The 19568-nt window shown below is 41.2% G+C and overlaps 1 protein-coding gene across 5 annotated transcripts in view; it reads left to right on the top strand.

The window, feature by feature from the left end:
- The window catches only part of LOC124865551 (C-type lectin domain family 4 member F-like), a 99281-nt gene extending 80017 nt beyond the window's left edge, over positions 1-19264 (top strand). The window contains exons 1-9 of one of the 5 annotated variants that reach the window (XM_047360735.1): positions 10334-10477; positions 11192-11251; positions 12838-12903; positions 14290-14388; positions 14595-14704; positions 14789-16049; positions 16869-17023; positions 17112-17227; positions 18065-19264. In XM_047360735.1, coding sequence (XP_047216691.1) covers positions 10351-10477; positions 11192-11251; positions 12838-12903; positions 14290-14388; positions 14595-14704; positions 14789-16049; positions 16869-17023; positions 17112-17227; positions 18065-18212 — 2142 coding nt within the window. In that variant the 5' untranslated portion in view covers positions 10334-10350 and the 3' untranslated portion in view covers positions 18213-19264. Of the gene's footprint in view, positions 1-10333; positions 10478-11191; positions 11252-12837; positions 12904-14289; positions 14389-14594; positions 16050-16868; positions 17024-17111; positions 17228-18064 lie in introns of those variants that run through there. The other 4 variants (XM_047360734.1, XM_047360732.1, XM_047360733.1 and 1 more) reach the window with 4 other exon arrangements.
- Positions 19265-19568: the final 304 nt, after the last annotated feature.

The following is a 19568-nucleotide window of genomic DNA, read 5'->3' as shown; positions in this document are numbered from 1 at the left end:
CAGAACTGCCTATCTTTCCTGTTGATGGAGCTTGTTTTTTAACTGGAAAAATGGGGGTGTTACATGGTGAATCCTCACATTTTATTATCACCCCTGCAGTTATTAAATCCTTTATTACTGGTTTTATTCCTTCACGAGCATCATATTTCAAAGGGTATTATTTATTCTGGGCCTGTATTCTGTTTTTGCTCTAATTTAAAGGTAATGCTCCTTTACTAAACCCACATCAGTTGGGTCTGTTGACCATAATTTATCAGGGACTTCATTCAAAAACTGTTCCTCCTGTTCAGTAAGGAATATTTCTCATTATTGTTTTGTATGTAAATGTATCCCTTCCTGCACTGTCACTGTCCAAAATAATAATTTTCTAATTAATCCTGTGGATGCACTAGTTTCTGTATTCATTATTGTTGCAAACCAGTGTGTGGCATCTTTTCCCCTCTGCACTATTCTTCTCATATCATGCTACTTGAGTTCTTTATCCTTGAATAAAGATATTTGTGGAGGTGACCACATGTTGCAGAGCTTCCTAGTATCTTCCTCTAACACTACTTCAGCAACTGACGTACTCTTCCTTTCTGTATAAACATAAGTTACCATGATTTTTATAGGGGTTACTTTCTTTAATACTTCTTCATAAATTTGATCTTGTCCAGGAGTATTTTTATACCACATGGTAATATGTAGATCATCTGGTGTCATCTGATCTTGTAGTCGAGTAATGACATTTCTTCCTTCTGTTAGTAAAGCTGTCCCTATGCCTAGGGGTGGCTTATTCAGAACATCCAGTTAATAGTGGTAATAAGGTGGTCCTACTCCTTTTTTAACATCAACACCCTGATGTTATTTGTCTGTAATCTCCTCTGCTCACTCCTCTCTGACCCCTGCGGTTTTTTGTCCTCTGCCTCTAAATTTTTTCTCTTCCTCTGTTGTTTTAATAATAACTTCTTCTTCTTGCTGAAAAAAAAAAGGTGTTGCCTATTTAATTATTTATTTCCCTTTTTTTTTGTTTTTTTTTATCTCCTTCATAACTTTTTCTGTATGGAGGGCATGATTAACATAGTCTTCTAGATTTGCTGTGGGGAACCCTATAAAATATCTCCTTACCCAAGTATTAATTGCATCCCTGGAACCAGCATGTAGTGCATTTTTTTCTTTTTACTGCTGTTAATAAGCTCCTTGCTTATTGTAGACCACTATGTATTTTAAACACTTTTGTCAGTCTAATCCTATATTCTTCAAAAGGTTATTCCTCATTTTGTTTCACTCTGGCTATTAAAAAGTGTAAAATATTTTCTAAGGTTACACAGAAAAAAAACCATGTCATGCCATGAACCTTCGTGACACGCTGTATCAACAGCCTTCAGCATCTCAAAACAATAATAATAAAAAATAAACACAAATAAAACATACATGAGGTACAGCCATGGTGGGGATGGATTTCTTCACCAAAGGGACTCATTTTAGCCCATCTTATCCTGTCAAACCTCATCAGATCTTTGGTACAAAACAAACTTTCCACCTACTCTTTTACTCCCCTTCTTCTGTCCTGCTATTCTACTTTGCAAGTCTATCAAAAATTACTTCTTAGCCCTCTGACCTTTTCTGCTTTCCACAAAAACGTCCATTCTTATCTCCTGCATCACATTTCTCTCTTTTTAGTTATTTTTAAGCAATAATCTACATCCTCATCTACATTACTGCTTTGTCCATTTTTCTTAAATCACGTTTACTTTAATGTACTTTTAATTATTGCATCCTATAGATTAACAAATTTTTTAGAGTTTAAACGACCATCATAATGATATGTGGTTATCCATTTATCTAAATATTTTAATTTACTCGGATCTTGTGCTTCTATGAACTTCCAATCTTTGCATTGTAGTTCGTTTTCCAATTTATTTTACTAGCCCCTTTTCCCATGTTTTGATTTAAATTTGGTCCAGCATATACATACCTAGGGTATTCTAAATACTGGATTTTTCTCTTCAGTAGGGTGACAGAAAAATTTCCTTTTGTGGTAATTCTCACTTCAACTCTCTCGAGTGGAGAATTCTTGCCTTTGCTTCCACAAAAGTTAGTCACTTACAATCCTACTGCTTTGGTATGAGGTAAAACCTAGTGGTTTAAATCCTCCATTTATTTCTCACATACACACATTTAAACGCGGATTTTACTTAGTATTTTTTGTTGTTTAAAATACTTAAACACAGATTTTACTTAGTATTTTTTGTTGTTTAAAATACTTAAACACAGACTCCGCCGTTCTGGAAACACGGAATTTTAGTATTACTTTCTTAATACTTAAGAGGACTCTGTCGTCCCCTATAACCTCGGAATTTTCAGTATTTTCACTAATACTTTAAGCAGAACTCCGGCGCACTGCTGATAACCTCGGAATTTTCAGTATTTTCACTAATACTTTAAGCAGAACTCCGGCGCACTGCTGATAACCTCGGAATTTTCAGTATTTTCACTAATACTTTAAGCAGAACTCCGGCGCACTGCTGTTAACCTCGGAATTTTCAGTATTTTTACTAATACTTTAAGCAGAACTCCGGCGCACTGCTGATAACCTCGGAATTTTCAGTATTTTTACTAATACTTTAAGCAGAACTCCGGCGCACTGCTGATAACCTCGGAATTTTCAGTATTTTCACTAATACTTTAAGCAGAACTCCGGCGCACTGCTGATAACCTCGGAATTTTCAGTATTTTTACTAATACTTTAAGCAGAACTCCGGCGCACTGCTGATAACCTCGGAATTTTCAGTATTTTTACTAATACTTTAAGCAGAACTCCGGCGCACTGCTGATAACCTCGGAATTTTCAGTATTTTTACTAATACTTTAAGCAGAACTCCGGCGCACTGCTGTTACCTGTTAGTGCCTAGGGTTCACAGGGTTTCACTTCACGCAATGACCCCCAGTCATTCGTCACACTTTTGTTTTAAATCCAGATTCAACTCACCACTTTGTCCTCTCCTCTCTCTCTCAGAGTTCCGTCAGCCGTCAGACTCCAGCGGGCGGGCCGAAATCCAGTCCCGGAAAGGGTCTGTGTGTCTTCCTGTTGAAAACAGCCGTGCGCACGGTCTTTTCCTGGAGTCTACCGACCCGCTGGAATCATCAGGCGTAGTTGGAATCCGGCTCTCGAAGGACCAAATTAATGTCAGGTTTAAACAACCTAACAATATTTATAACAACACAAAAAGGAGAGAGAGAGACAAAATGTTAGTTATTTTACTCGTACGAGGAGAACGATCAGAAACATGTTCAGTTACAAGTCCCCAATCATTCTGAACAGCATCTGACCGCTTCCTCTTTTTATTGTCTTTCGGGGGTCCCTAGTTTACATAAAACATTGTTCTCTAAAGGATGGGGGAAAACAACAGCCGCATCGTAAACAGGTCATAAACAGCTTTATACATTAACAACACATTTCCCACAGTCTCCTCCAACTTGTAGGGTCAGTTGTGACTTTTTGTTGAGTGTAATCAGCCTTCATCTTTATGACCTCCTCAACTGGGCTGCTTCCTTCTCTGCTAATTCAGCTCCATTTATGATCTTTGCCTGCAGACAAACTCACACATCCTTTACTCACACATACATCATGAAAGGTTATAAGATCAAATAGTCAAGTTAAAGAATAGGAGAAAATATAAGATAAATCTATATTCAATTATTCCAACACTTGGGTCCCCTCGGCCCCTGGCTTTGGACCCTGGTCTGCCGGCTGGGGAGGTGCCGCGCTCCGTCAGGGTGGTCTTAGCCGGCGTTGATTGGGATGTGGCCCCGCTTTGGTGGAGAGGCTGGCCAGCTGGACTGCTTGGCCGTGGTGCGCCATGCAGGGTGCGGGTGGCCGGTGGACTGGGGAGCCCCCTTGGTTTGAGGGTGGAGTTGGCGGGGTGACCGGTAACTGGGGCCTTCTTCCACTGCTTCCTTCTGTGGTTCTTGCCCATGGTCGGACGCGGGCTGCGGTTGGCGGTCGGGTGGGTGGGTGGTTGGGGCGGCGGAGCATGTCTTGTGACTGCATTGGGGCAGCGGGCGAGTTGTGCTTGGCCTGGAGCGGTTGGCCTGCATGGCCCAGGTACCCGGCTGGTGCATGTATCCCTCTCGTGGACTGGTGGGCTGGGGCTGCTGGCGCTGTCTGGGGGGGTTGGGCGGGCTTGGAGGTGTGCTGTTCTGCTGGCTGTGGTGTCTGGGGGAGGATCGGGGCAGTGGGATGGAGGATGGCGTGGAGGGGCTGCAGCCTGTCAGGTGGAGGGGTTGTGTCCACTTACAGGGCGTGGGGTCACCGGTATTTGGATCGGCTGGGCGACTGTCAGGTTTAAACAACCTACAATACTTATAACATCACAAAAAGAAGAGAAAGACAAAGAATTATTTTTTCACTCGTAGCGAGGAGAACGGACAGAGACATGTTTTCAGTTACAAATCTCCTACCGCTCTGAAAAACATCTGTCCGACCCTGTCTTTTTATTATCTTTTCGGGGGTCCCTAGTTACAAAGAACGTTACTCTCTTAGGATGGGAAAAACAGCTGCAATGTATACAGGTCATAAACACCATTATCTTTTAACAACGCACTTCCACAGTCTCCTCCAATCTTAAGGTCAGTGTGTTGTCCGTTCAGCACAATCAGCCTTCATCTTTTATGACCTCCTCAACTGCAGATTGCTTCCTCCTCAGCTTCTAAAGGATGTTTGCCTGCAGACAAACTCATCACATCCTTTACTCACACAAACATTATGAAATATTATAAAAATCAAATAGTCTAGTTAAAGAATAGGAGAAAATATAAGATAAATCTATATTAAATGATTCCAACAGCGACGATGGTGGAGCTGAGCTGGATAGTATTTCTCCCTGGGCGGTCGTTGCATTGGCAGTGATGTAGTGTTTTTTGTGGCTGAGGGGGGCGTGGCGGGGGACACTGGCCCTGGGTGCCTGCCGCTGGCTGGAGACCTCTTGGTGGATGAGTTTGTCCCGTCATGGTGCGGGGTGGGGGGTCTTGTTGTGGGTGCGGTGCTCGGTGGGGTCTGCCCTGTTGCGCCAGTGGGTGGGGGTGGCGTTGTGCGGGGCCCTTGCATTGCCGTTGTGGCGCGTTGTGTGGTGGGGGAGCGGGTGCGGCGGGGGTTCCTAGAGCGTGGCTGTGTGTGGAGCTTGTGCTGTGTGGGGGTGGCTTCATCGACTTCTCGGCCATGGAGTTCACCTGTGGGGGTGTGCCCCTGTGGGGGAGGGGATTCGTGGCGTTTGGGTTCAGGGGGATGTGTTCGATATAGGTGTCCTTGTTGGGGGTGGCCCTGTGGGGAGGACCTTGTTGGGCTTCACTGGGGGTGGGAGACTCATGAGGTTGAGATTGGAGCTTATTTGGGGGTCGGGACTGCTCCGTCCCGGGGCGGCTCTGGTTGGTGGGCTGCTTGGAGCCATGTGGACCCCTCTTTTGTATATAGCCCCCTCTCCAGAGGTGGATGGGGGTTGTTAGGGACTGGGTTCGGGGCGGGGGGGTGGGGTGGGAGCCGGGCCGGGGTCACCCGGGTCTGGGCGGTGCTGGTGCTGTCTGCCTGTCTCTGCCCCAGGAGGGAAGGGGACCACCTCCTGGATCCGGGGGCTGGTTGCCCCTAGGGGGTATCGGCGCCTGGACCTGGGAGTATAGAGTATGCATGGGGAGTGTGAGTGAGTCTATGACGTCCATTGTTGTTTGTCTTTACGTTGGGTGCGAGTGATTTTATGTGAATGCATGACGGTGGGAGTTGGTGATTGTGACTGTGTGTGCCTGTTTTTTTTTGTGACAGGTTGGGTCTTGGACTGCTCCCTCTCCTGGAACAGTTTGGGGGGGGGGCCTCTTTCCTCCCCGCTACACTACCTGCCAGTGGTTGGAGTCTCTGCCCGCTGGTGTACTTGTGGTTCTCGGTGTCCGGGGCTGGGCGCTTTGGTGTGTGCTGGTTCACTCCCGGTGGCTGCTTGCCGGGGCCTGGCCCCCAGGGCTCTGTCGGGCCTCTGCTTGGGGGGTGGTGTGTCCCGGGGTCTTGGGCCTCTGGGTCCATGGCTGGATCTGCTCGGGCGTGGACGGCTGCCGGCGGAGCCTGTGGGCTCGTCGCTGCGGTTCCCTGGGGCTTCTGCACTGTCGCTGCTGGGTGGTTCCCCTGGGACTCTCCACTGCTCTTCTCTGGGGGGTTGCGGTAATCCCGGTGGTGGTTCTCCTGTGGTTCCTGTGCTTTGGGGGGCCTTTGGATGTCTGTGGCTCGGATCTCCTCAGTGTCCGTCCAGGGACCAGGGGGCAGGTCTGTGGGTCCTCGCACTCGCTATTGCATATTTTTGTGGAGAAACCTTGTATACAAAAGCGCGTCCACACCCATACTTACAGGGGTTAAGCTTCAGGTGTTGACAGATACACAGATGTTCTATATTGGGGTGCACCTCTCACTAAGTACATTTTACGTTCATAATTACCGTGTACTATTTTGTAAAAAAAAAAAGAACAGCTGCAGGTGTAATGTATTCTCTTCATCCTTCTTTCTCTCCTCCACTTTCCTCCTTTTCTCCCCTGTTTCCCTTTTGCCCCATCTCTCTCTTTTTTGAGCTTCTTTTTTCCTTTTCATTTCAGTCTCCGTGTCGGCAAAAATTTAAATATTCCCAAAGAAGTTTATAATAAAGTTTCTTTTATAAATATCAAGCAGAGCTTTAAAGCATGAGCTGTGATGCTCCGCTTGTGAAAGTAAATCTGTTGGGCAATTTCTTGGCACTTAGACGACAATTCTGAGCGATACTCTGCCGGACAGGACACGGTAAAAAAAAAAAAAAGAAGACTTAATAAAATTGAACACAAAAATGAAGAGCATGTTATGTCTTATAATCTTAGTTTGTCTTGCTCAGCTTTAAAAAACACACTCTACAGTTTCAGTTAGCTATAGTTCTTCCCTTTTAATTACACTTTGTATTAATTTCAAGTAACTAAAGTTTGTTTCAGTAAACTCAAGTTTTCTCCATTTCAGTCCAGTCCAGTAATTATGTTAAGGTGCATTTCATCTTGTGTTAAATTTGTGTCTAATTTGATCATTCTGAACCTGAGTGGAAAAAGACCAAACATCGCTTAAAATCCTTTTGTTTCATCATAAATAACTGACCTAATATTATGGTACTGTTAAGGATCAGAACTGCTCTTGTAGTCTCTAATTATTATTGTGATACCTTATTTAATAAATAACACTGAGCGTCAGAAAGTTTAAAATGTTTTTACCCTTCAAGCAGGCGGTCAGCAGTGCTTCCCCAGTTTACCTCTTGTTTGAACTGTTTCCCCAGACCCAAAATCTCAAAATTCCAATAAGTCTCATATCAGAAAACAATTTCAATTAAATGTATCCTGCCACATATACCCTAATTTATTACATAACATGAAACAGACATTCATTGCACAAAAACAGACAAAATGGACAGACATTGGCCATATAAATGTTTGATTACCCTGTTTGTAAAAGAATTATGAAAAATTGAAGTCAGGTCTATGAGCTTTCTTATGTTTATCAGTATTTTCAATACAGGTAGAACTGTTAATATCTTTATATGATTTTGGAAGAAAAATTCTGGAAACCTTATTGAGATAGAAGTTGGGCAATGATCATCCGAACATCAGAGCTTTATTAGTGCTTTTAATGTTAGCGCTCTACAAAGAAATCAGTCATTCCCATTCGCACACATTCACACACTACATACTTACTTACTTACTTCTCCGTGTGGAAATATAAATGGCTTATTATTAGTAGCTAAGACTAAGATATATTTGGGACTTTGCTGTTTATAGATTGATTTTTATTAGGAGTTTAAATTATGCTTTTGATAGTTAGAAAAAACCTTAACAGTAGCTTCTAGTATTATAACACAATGAGTGTTTATTATTCAAGGTTAAAGCTTGCATGTCTTTTCTGTCTGTATCGTGAGAAGCAGGCAGGTAATTGGGGAGGCATGGTACTCCTCTCTGTGCTGTCCGATACTTCTGATAAGTATTCCACCCTGAAGATTCCTGAAGATGTGTGGGAAACAATTCTTTATTAAATGATGAAATGTATCTCTGTTTCTTTGACACTGTAACAGTAGCCTCTAGTAGTGTTCATTATTCAAGGATAAGGCTTGCAGGTGTTCTTTGTCTGTATCCACGTGTGGGAAACAATTCTTTGATTAAATAATGAAGTATATCTCTGTTTCTTTGGCACTGTTGCTGGGGAGACATCCACAGACAGAATGATTGTGTGGCTGTACAGCAGCGTGGGGTATAAAATGTAATGTAACGCAGCCCCCAGTGAGACAACACACAGAGGTTTCCAGGTAGCAGTGTAAGTGTGATGTTTCCACAAGTTTTAATAAACTTGTGGAAACTGCAACTGATCTCTGACTGAGGATTGTCCTTTGGGGCGCCAAATAAAAAGAGTTGATGAGAGGTGAGGAGTAATGTAAGAGTTAACGGACGGTCAGTAAAGTTTTCCTACCTCGACAGTTTGGTGTCGTGACCCAGATTTGGCACTAACTAAAGGACAATTAATTGACTACGAGGCGGACGTCATTCTACAACACCACAGGGTTGACCCAAAACACAAGGTAAGGAGATCTGTATTTATTCTCCTTTTGCCTGCTAATAGTGTAGGTGGTGTTGTGTCTGTTTTCTCTTAAATTTACAGTCCTGATCAGTTTTGGGTAAAAATATTTGTTGGTTGAAATAATGTATTAAGGTAAAGAAATGATATATTGAGTAAAATATTTGTTGATTGACACAAGATAAATTTTAGCCGAGATACTTGAATGGTGAGGCTTTAACACACTTTTCGGTGGAGATACTTCAATAGTGAGACTGTTAAAGTGAATAGGTTCTGGATTTGGCAATCCAAACTCAGTCCTGACGAGGACTGGGGTATTTAGGCTGGGGTTAGTAAGAGCCTCCCCGAGGGACTGGGGACCCCTCTAAGTGGCAAGGGATAGGACCCCGAGACCCTGAATTGGCAGGTGAGGGAAGACAGATCAAGATACTTAAATGGTGAGACTGTTAGAGTAAAATTAAGTAAAAGGAATTCCAGGGAGTCAACGGAGGGTTGATTTCTAGGTGTCAAACCGGGTTTGGCACCACAGCGGTTGGACCAGGACAGATTGAAAAAGGGAGTCCCGCTGAGTGGAAGGGTTTGAGGCCCTCCGCGCGCGCAAGCTATATATCTTAAGTGTTGTATTTGTCTAACTGGATTTACTGTGCATATTAGTGAGAAGAAAATACAATTGAGTGGCTGCGAATGGCTGTGAATGGCTGCACTTGAGTGTGATTGATGTGAAATCGAATTGAAATTATCTGTGAAGTAATGCTGCCGAGCATAATGCATAAGAGGTGAAGTGATTGTAGAAGCTGTGATTTTATCATAAACTGTACTGCCAGAGTAAAGAAAGACAGACAAAAAAAGGGAAAACAAGCGTAACATAGTGTAATAAGAGAACAGATGAGCAACATGGAAGAAGAAATTGATGGGGAAAAGAGTGATGATGGATGGGGTAGAGGTCCCTGGCTACCGTTGTCAGACCAGGTAACTCTCCTGGCAGGATTTATGGAAAAACATGAGAAAAAGTCAAAGAAGAAAATCCAGAAAACTATAGAAAAGATCAAGGAGGTGATCGTTGAAGGAGGACGAGGAATGGATGACAGAGAACCGTTAGGTAGATGGTTGAACCGAGAATATAAGAGGCATCTGAAGAATAAAAAAAGTTGGTTGATTAAAGCTGATGAGAAAGGAGAACTTGGTGGGAGAAAGTGTAAAGGTGAAGCAAAAGACGCAGGGAAAAGAGAGACAGAATGTTTGGTTTGTTGGTTTGGTGGCAGGGATTGATTCCCTGCAGCAAGGACAGAACACAAATGAAGCAGTCAGAAAAAACAGCAGTCCCTCCCCCCTATAGTCTCACACATGGTATATATCCAGTGATAGATGTGCAAAGTGGAGAAATATATATCAGCGGAGACACAGTATCAGGCATGTTACGTGCACATTACAACCCGTTTGTCCCTGAACCATCAAAAGTATACACACCACAAGTGTGAGGACCTGCCTGTTATGAGCCCTTCTCTGACCGCATAGAGAGAGATGCAGAGGCCCCAACACAGCCCTCTCCCCCTCAGCATTCTACCCCATGCGTGATCCCCCCGCCTACAGGAGTGAGCCAGACCCTTCTGGGAAATTTTAAAGAGAAATTAAATTAAAATAAATTAAATAAAATTAAGTGTTTAGAAAGTGTCTGGTGATGACAGAGCATGACTCTGACTCACACTTTCACCCCGGATAATGAGGAAGAGAAACCTTCTGCTTCTTCTTCCTGAAGTACAAACATGATGTTTTGTTCAGTTGCTGCTTTAAAAGCATCTGCAGCAGCTTCTGTTTTCCAACATTTAATGATGGCTATGGAACTCACTTCACGTTATATTTCTGAAAACTCTCTCTGGAAAACCACAAAAGGTAAGAAGCTCTGTTGGAAAACTGTTTTCTAGCTTTGTTACAAAAAGGCCAAAATGTAATAAATATAATGCATCTCTAATGACATGCCTGTTAGGTTAATTGGTCACTCTAAATTGCCCTTAGGTGTATGAATGAGTGTGTGCATGATTGTTTGTGTGTTGCCCTGCGATGGACTGGCGACCTGTCCAGGGTGAACCCCGCCTCTCGCCTATAGACTGCTGGAGATAGGCACCAGCTCCCCCGCGACCCACTATGGAATAAGCGGTAGATGATGACTGACTGACTGACTGGCATCTCTAATGAACTATCAAGCACAGCCGTTCATTCTAATGTTCCTGTGTTATGATCCCAACGTGATGCAGCTCTACTCTAAATAATTTGGCAGAAAAATATTATATCCTAGTACTGTTACATTATAAGTATGTTACTTGTTCATTTTTACTAGTTCTAGTTATGTTATATAATGCATTGAAATATTTCGTAAGTATTTTAAAGGCCATTATACCTTTTTTCTAAATAAATTGTCTTTGTGAAATTAACAGAAAAAATATAGTTAAAAAACTTTCAATAATAACAAATCAACAACAGCGGTCATGTAGCACTGCAGTAACTGGCTAAAGAGACAACCTTAGATATAAAGGTGGTAAAAAACTGTCGTAATTTGGAAACCAGTCATGTTTTTGTTTATTTTTCTATTGCTTGCTAAACTTTCAGGGGCAGATGTGGACGCCTCTCCAGGAGAGATGTATGAAACCCTGCTGGTATTTCAAAAAGGTAAAGAAATCCTGTAGAAACACATAAAAACAGGAAAACTGAATTATTTGGGTTTTCTTGGTTAATGATTAGTTTCTAATTGCTTTCTAAATGACCACTGCAATGTGCAAGAAAGCTTTGTGGAAAATATTAAGGTTTAAGGAAAAGGAAAACGCTAGACCAATAAGGTTAGATCCGTGGGAAAATAATAAAAGAATGAACTGAAATAGTTGCATGGTGGTTCAGTTGGTAGCACTGTTGCCTTGCAGCAAGAAGGTCCTGGGTTCGACTCCCAGCCGGCGGTTTTTCTGCATGCAGTTAGCATGTCCTCCCTGGGCATGTGTGGGTTCTCACCGGGTACTCCAGCTTCCTCCCACAGTCCAAAAACTTACCTGTTAGGTTAATTGGTCTCTCTGAATGTGTGCATGGTTGTTTGTCCTGTGTGTCTGTGTTGCCCTGGCGACCTGTCCAAGGTGTACCCCGCCTCTCGCCCATAGACTGCTGAGGATAGGCACCAGCTTCCCTGCGACCCACTATGGAATAAGTGGTAGAAAATGACTGACTGAATGTACAGATATTGTAAATTAGTGAGGATGATCAGTGAGAAAATTTAGTTGCTTTTGGAAACAAGTTTAAACCTTAGAGGCAACAGTTTCTGTTTAGGCTCCGTAATCCTTCCCTCCATCTGAAAAATATCTATGAAAAATACGCTTCTCTGTGAAAATAAAACTGGACGGCATCATTCTGAGAGGGACAGAGAAGAGATGACCAGTGGAGGTTCTTTCCTTTAGACCTCAGCAGTTTGATCTCTATCAGAAGTAAGGACACTGATGCAAAAACCACTTTGTGAGACTAAAAACTGAACAAATTAATTAATGGTGAGAACCAGATGAACCAAAACCCAAGACCTGAAAAAATGGTTCACTTAGATTTTATCATGATTATAATTTTTTAACTAATAAAACAAAAATCATTTAATTCACTGTTTTTTTAACTGTTTTATTCAGTAGAAAATCAGAAACCGAAGTGAGCTCTGAAGCAACACTTAAAGACTCTGTGACTAATGTCCCAATAATCTGGGTTGCTGTTCGTAAAGTTACACAGTCAAACATTTACAGTAATATTTGAAATTATTTAGCCTGTCAGAAGTTAAAAAAATGGGGGTTGATTTCTGTTATTTCTTCACCATGTTATTCATACATTTTTAAATGTTACAGTTCCAAACTAAATACTAAATATTTTTAATTAGCAAGTTAAATATTTAGTTCTGAACAAAATGCTTCCAAACATTTAGTTTGTTGCTAAATATTAAGGTTACAATTCCAAACTGAATATTTAGGTCTGAGCTAAATTTTTAATTTACAATCAAAATATTCAATTTGCAAACTATTTATTTATATTTTATATATTTAGCTTACGTACTAAATGTTTAGTTCTGTGACATTTCTAAATGTATGAGTGACATGTAAAGTTAATATCTTTTACAATATATGGTGTTCAGTCATTGTACGAACAGAACAAGCGATTCATTAAAAGCCTAAAAGTAGTCGTTCCTGAACAAGATGAAGGTATGCAGACATTCAAAGCTATTCTTTTGTTTCACACAGAGGAAAAAGCAGACATGACAACTAATCCTGGAGAAAAACCTGAAGAACGTGTCTCTACTGCAACAAGTAAGTTTTCTAAATCTGAAATGTGCAACATTCTGTTCTAACAAGAAAATTAAGCATAAGTCTAATTAGTTACACTGATGCTACTCTATTAATGAGGTCTTGTTTGAACCCACGGACAAAGGAAACTATCATTATGACTTTTATTGCATAAGCTGGAGATAAACCAAAATAATTTATGGTTGATAATGTTCCATTGAGTTTATTTATATAGCACCAATTCAAAACACGTTGTCTCAAGGCATTTTACAAAGTCAATTCAATCCAATCATACACATAAATACATACATTCCAGTTTGGGCGCAGCTTGTGGTGCAGCAGTAGAGCACGCGACCCATGTACGGGTTCCTTAGTCCTCGACACAACTGTCCCGGGTTCAAGTCCCGGCTTGCTGAGATTTGGAAAAATAAACCATTAAAGGCTGTAGTGGCTCCTTTAGAAGCTTCATCTAGGAGAGAAAGACAGCTAAGCAGATTCACTATGAGCTGGTTTTTAAGCCTAGAGGATGAAATAGAGAACATAGAGTTAGTAACACTAGAAGCTCAGTCAGTAGCTATGTCAATGAGAGAAAGAGTTAAACACTGAAAGACAGGTTCAAGTGGATCATCTGTAGCAGCTGAAGCTTCACCTAGGATTCCAGAAGACTTTGGTATACAGAGAAGTTCCAGATCAATTCAATGACTGCAAAGCGCCCAGGTATTATGGCTGCAAAACAAGCCCAAATCATCATCCCTCCACCACCGTGTTTGACAGCTGGTAGGAGGTGTTTGTGATGATCTGCTTACTTTGGTTTATTCCATGCATGGTGCTGGGTATTACAGTCAAACATCTTTATTTTAGTCTTAACTGTTCAAAGAACATTGATCCAGAAGTCTTGTGATTGATTCAGATAAATCTTATCAAACCTTCATCTTGCTGCCATGTTTTATTCAAAGATGAAGAGACTGTCAGCTTCATCTCTTCCAGACAAGCTTTGATTATTTATTCCTGCTCTAATTATTGCCTGATGGGTAAAACCCTAGAATAGAAAGTATTTACTAGAACTGTAAGGAAGATCTTTAAGCCAGGCTTACTGTGGCAACTGTGTTTTACCTTTGTATGAAAAATATTTAGTCTAATTTCCATCTTGTCTGCTGGTCCACACACTATAACTGTGTTAAGAAAAAATGAAGGAAAACTTTATTATTTTAAACTTTTTCTGGAATGATTCTAATTTATTCTTTCTGGTGCTGAATTCGCAGTTCTCATGTCATATTCATGAGTAAAACTGTCTCATTAAATTATAAATTAATCTAAACAATGAAAGGCCATTATATTCTAACATTGGTTCTATTATCTCTGTCCACAATGGTGGTGAATGATGTGGGTCGCTGTTCTTACTCTAAACAGAAGTTCAAGCAGCGGTGAAATCTCGCATCACTCTGGTGTGTTTGGGGAAACTTTTTCTTCTGGTGGTGGTGGTGGTGCTCGTTGTCCTCCTGGTCAATAGTGAGTTTACTTTTTTATCAAACTTCTCAATTAACTATTTATGTAGTGGCTTATTTAAGAAATGTTGGACTCTTACCATAGATTTTAGTTTTAAAAGCTATTTTGAAGATTTTCTGTAAAATTTATGAAAAAGAAAACATTCAGGAAATTAACTTTTAGAAATAAATTTGCTGAATTGCTTATTTGTCCTCTTATTTCCTGTATAGTAACCATGGTGATGAAGAAACAGGAAGCAATCATCAGTGACCTCGCAGCCAAAAATAAGCATTTGATTCTGGGAAACAGAAACCTGACAAATCCGACCGAGCAACTTCTGGTGGAGAACAAAGTCCTACAGAACCAGACCGAGCAACTTCTGGTGGAGAAAAAAATCCTAGAGAACCAGACCGAGCAACTTCTGGTGGAGAACAAAGTCCTAGAGAATCGGACCAAGCAGCTTCTGGTGGAGAACAAAGTCCTACAGAACCAGACCGAGCAACTTCTGGTGGAGAAAAAAATCCTAGAGAACCAGACCGAGCAACTTCTGGTGGAGAACAAAGTCCTAGAGAACCAGACCGAGCAACTTCTGGTGGAGAACAAAGTCCTGCAAAATCAGACCAAGCAACTTCTGGTGGACAACAAAGTCCTAGAGAATCGGACTAAGCAACATCTGGTGGAGAAAAAAATCCTAGAGAACCAGACCGAGCAGCTTCTGATGGAGAACAAAGTCCTGCAAAATAAGACCAAGCAACTTCTGGTGGAGAACAAAGTCCTAGAGAATCGGACCAAGCAACATCTGGTGCAGAACAAAGTCCTAGAGAACCAGACCGAGCAACTTCTGGTGGAGAAAAAAATCCTAGAGAACCAGACCGAGCAGCTTCTGGTGGAGAACAAAGTCCTAGAGAATCGGACCAAGCAGCTTCTGATGGAGAACAAAGTCCCGCAGAATCAGACCAAGCAACATCTGGTGCAGAACAAAGTCCAAGAAAACCAGACCGAGCAACCTCTGGGGGAGAACAAAGTCCTAGAGAATCGGACCAAGCAACATCTGGTGCAGAACAAAGTCCTAGAGAACCAGACCGAGCAACTTCTGGTGGAGAAAACAATCCTAGAGAACCAGACCGAGCAGCTTCTGGTGGAGAACAAAGTCCTAGAGAATCGGACCAAGCAGCTTCTGATGGAGAACAAAGTCCTGCAGAATCAGACCAAGCAACATCTGGTGCAGAACAAAGTCCAAGAAAACCAGACCGAGCAACCTCTGGGGGAGAACAAAGTCCTAGAGAATCGGACCAAGCAGCTTCTGATGGAGAACAAAGTCCTGCAGAATCAGACCAAGCAACATCTGGTGCAGAACAAAGTCCTAGAGAACCAGACCGAGCAACTTCTGGTGGAGAAAAAAATCCTAGAGAACCAGACCGAGCAACCTCTGGTGGAGAACAAAGTTCTAGAGAATCGGACCGAGCAACTTCTGCTGGAGAACAAAGTCCTACAGAACCAGACTGAGCAACTTCTGGTGGAGAAGAGAAGCCTAAGTGAGCAGACTAAGCAGCTGATGGAAAAGACCAGAATCCTAGAGAATAAAACTGCAGAGATGAGAAAAGAAAGAGACAACCTCAACTGGACTCTGGAGGTCATCCTGACATTTGAGAACTTTCCAGTGAAAGACTTTTGTCCCCAAAGAAGTAAGTTTTCTACCATGATGATGTAACCATATGCCTGATGACTTTCTACCAAATAGCAGAAGGTTTTATTTTTAAGAAGTACCCAGATTATAAACAAGGGAACTGCAGTATTGTAAAGTATGACATGATAAACATCTCCAACCAGCTGAAGGATCAGGGTTAAGTTCACTTGACTGAAGTCTACAACCTGTGATTTGGTTTAAGAATGTTGCTGTTGGACCCATTTTATTTCTTTGTAAATAATCTTGTTAATTACTCAACCTGTTCCTATTCTGTGCTTTCTGCTCAGGTGGCTCATAAGGTAGGTGGAGAGTAGAGGAGTAAAAATGTTATCTCTGGTCCAGTTGGGTTGCTGAGTATTATCTTTAGAACATAAACTGGACTATGAAGGATGCTAAGTACCCCAGGGTTGAAGACCCCAGATTATCTCTCACTTTGTTCATATTTCTTGCATTTTGAAATGACACCAAAACCCTCTTGGTGGATTCCCCATAGTATAGATTGTTTGCACATAGGCTCTGCGGCAGGGCCTCAAACTCGTCCTTGAAGGCTGGTGACCTGCCACTTTTAGATGTGTCCCTGGTCCAACTCACCTACAGTATATCAAAGGGATGAATTACAGATTCAACCTACAGAGTCCAGATAATGACATAATTATTTGACTCAGGTGAGACACAGCCTATATTTGATTGATGATGAATTGATCAATGTGCTGAGAGGCTAAGCAGAGACAAACCTGTGAACTCCAGATGTTTTGCTTTGTTTTGTGAGAGAAAAATCATATTATTTAATATCAACTTAATTATGTTTTATTAACAGAGTGTAAGCCCTGTCTGGATGGTTGGATTATGTTGAAGAAAAGCTGCTACCTGTTTAACTATGAATCCTCTCCATGGAAGACTTGGGAACAAAGTCGACAGTATTGCAGAACCAAAGGTGCAGATCTGGTTGTTATTGACAGTCTGGAAGAACAGGTGAGCTCTCACACCAACATCACAACTTTAAGTTTCCAAATGACATCACATACTGACATGTAGAGGTGATTGTTTTAATGATTTACAGAAATTTGTAAGTAATCGCTCCAGTTACTACCTTGACAAGTGGCATGGATACTGGTTGGGGTTACGAGAAGTTAACAGTAACTGGACCTGGGTTGATGGACGCATTGATACTCTGAAGTAAGAGAAAAATCCTGGAATCTTCTTATTTCATGTTCATCATCTTCAAACACTTTTCGATCAGCGTTGCATATTTAAACTTCATAGAGCAACTAAAAACAGGTTATTTGGTGAACATCATGTAGATTTATACTGTTGCTAATTTCCTTTAGTTTTATTTTTGTATTCCTTCTATTTGTGTTCTGCTGATGAAATTTTGTTCTTAGGGCAGATTTTAGAGCAATAAATATAGTTTATTTATTTACAGTGTGAACATTGCCAAAGAAAAGCATCTTTATGTATTTTAACTTAAGAAACCAAACAACTGTGCCGTTTATGCACCAGTGCAACATGAACTTGGTAACAGTGGAGAGAAATGAATCAGTACTAATTAATGCAAAGCATGACCACTCCCTTTGCAGAGTTTATTTTGCTGAATGTAACAAAACCACGAAGGTTATGAAATATTCTCAGTAAATAAAATAAGCAGTGAACTGAAGTTTAAGTTGTATGAAAAATGCTTCCTTTACAGTTTATCATTTTATTACAATATGACTGAGCTGCATTCAATAATCCTGCTAAAAAGCTACGAATTAAGTTAAAATATCCAACTCACAAAATATTTCTATGTTTTATTATTTAATTGCTAGAGTGGATTTATTCTGCTAAACTTGTTCACTAGTTAGAAGCTGAGGCTGAGTTAGTCTCAGGATTTCAACCTGCAACTCTGCAGAAGCTCAGTCAGAATCAGGGTGCTGCTCTCATTTTTATGAACATTTTGTCATTTTTAATTTTAATTTGTATTTAGTTGCTGAAACTGATGGATTATTTTAATAGTGTTTGTGTTTCCTTTCAAAGGTACTGGATTAATGGGATTTATGGTACTCCAGGTCCATATGCTCTGCTGATCCCTCAGAAGAATTACAGTGAGAACTGGGACCCAGCAGAGAATAAGTTTGAGAACCGGTTTATCTGTGAGCGTGACGTCCTGATAAGATCAGATTAATTAACACTGTATCTCTTCTCTTTGTGTTGCACATGTTTGAATTATCAATGTCTGAATATTAAGAACAGTTATAAAAACATGATTTTATTTCCTTTCTGTTGGAAACTTTATGATTTCTCCATATTTCTAATATTCCTTCCCTCTCCATGAAAGCAGAGCTTTAGGAAGAACTTTACAGCTTTCCCTGACAGAGGGCCCTATCACTGCCAATAACTGTAAATACAGAATTATCTCAAATAGTTTTAAGTGAATTTGTTCATGATGTTAAGCTCAGTGTCAGAAACAGATCAGCAGCTGGATGGAATGCTCTGATCTGCATGTCATTTTCTTTTCATGCAGACCAACGATGAGAATATAAATGATTTTATCTGAGCTGGCATCCCATGGTGGCATCACCAGTGGACAGTGGGCTGACAATGTTTTCAGGCAGTTGCTGCAGCATCTGACAGTAACTGGAAGCATTGAGTGAATGTCATGAGAAACAGGGCAGCATTGCTGGAGGTTGATGTAGTTTAACCAGTGTCACATCGGTCCTTGTTTATCCAAAACTGATGCAGATTATGGTGCAAAATTTATCATAGATTAGATCCTTCAGGTCCTTCAGACTGTGGAGATATATTATGTGTGTGCATTAATTATTATTATGTTCATAAAAAGTGTGGGACATGAAATGTATAACCTGTGTTAGTATAAGACATTGTGGCCTGCAGAATTGTTGTTGCACAAACTTGGCCTTGAGTGTGATGAAGCAGAAAATACTGAAGAACTGCATGTGTGGGAAAATTAGTGATAATGCAACTACAGAGTTACTCCCTGCTTATATCAGTAGATACGAGATGCAGCTGTGAGACCGGAACATGTCCTAATATGGTAGGCAGGAAAATGTGTGTAACGTGACTACATGTGTGAAAAACCTGTGGACAGGGCGCTGCCTATTTTCATGTGTGTTTTCAATAAAAGCAATGGCCCCAGTGAGAAGTTCTGAAGTCGTCTCGGTGTGTGTTGTGTTACCACATGTGAGAGCTTCCTGGTCCAGGTATTTGAATAACATACAGCTGTCTCCGTGTGATTTATTATAATGTCTTGTGAATTCTTTCAGCTTGCGGTGAATAAACGAACACGCAGAACACCCCTTGGGAGGGTGTTTCAACAATTGGTGACTCCCGTTGTGATTCACTGCTGACTTAGGGAATTTGGACAAAGAGAGAGTGTGACAGATGAACCTCTGAAATCCAGGGTGCCCACATGTCATCAAAAGGTAGGCAGTGCCTATTGTATCAAAGTCTGCCGATTGAATTTATGTATAGGCTAAATTATTTACCAGGGTGTCAGCGGTTCTGAATGTTATTACTCTGT

The sequence above is a fragment of the Girardinichthys multiradiatus genome, chromosome 3 (assembly GCF_021462225.1).
Source record: "Girardinichthys multiradiatus isolate DD_20200921_A chromosome 3, DD_fGirMul_XY1, whole genome shotgun sequence".
In the NCBI taxonomy this organism is placed as follows: Eukaryota; Metazoa; Chordata; class Actinopteri; order Cyprinodontiformes; family Goodeidae; genus Girardinichthys; species Girardinichthys multiradiatus.
The sequence above is the reverse complement of the archived record's forward strand: the minus strand, read 5'-3'. Positions and strand labels throughout refer to the sequence as shown.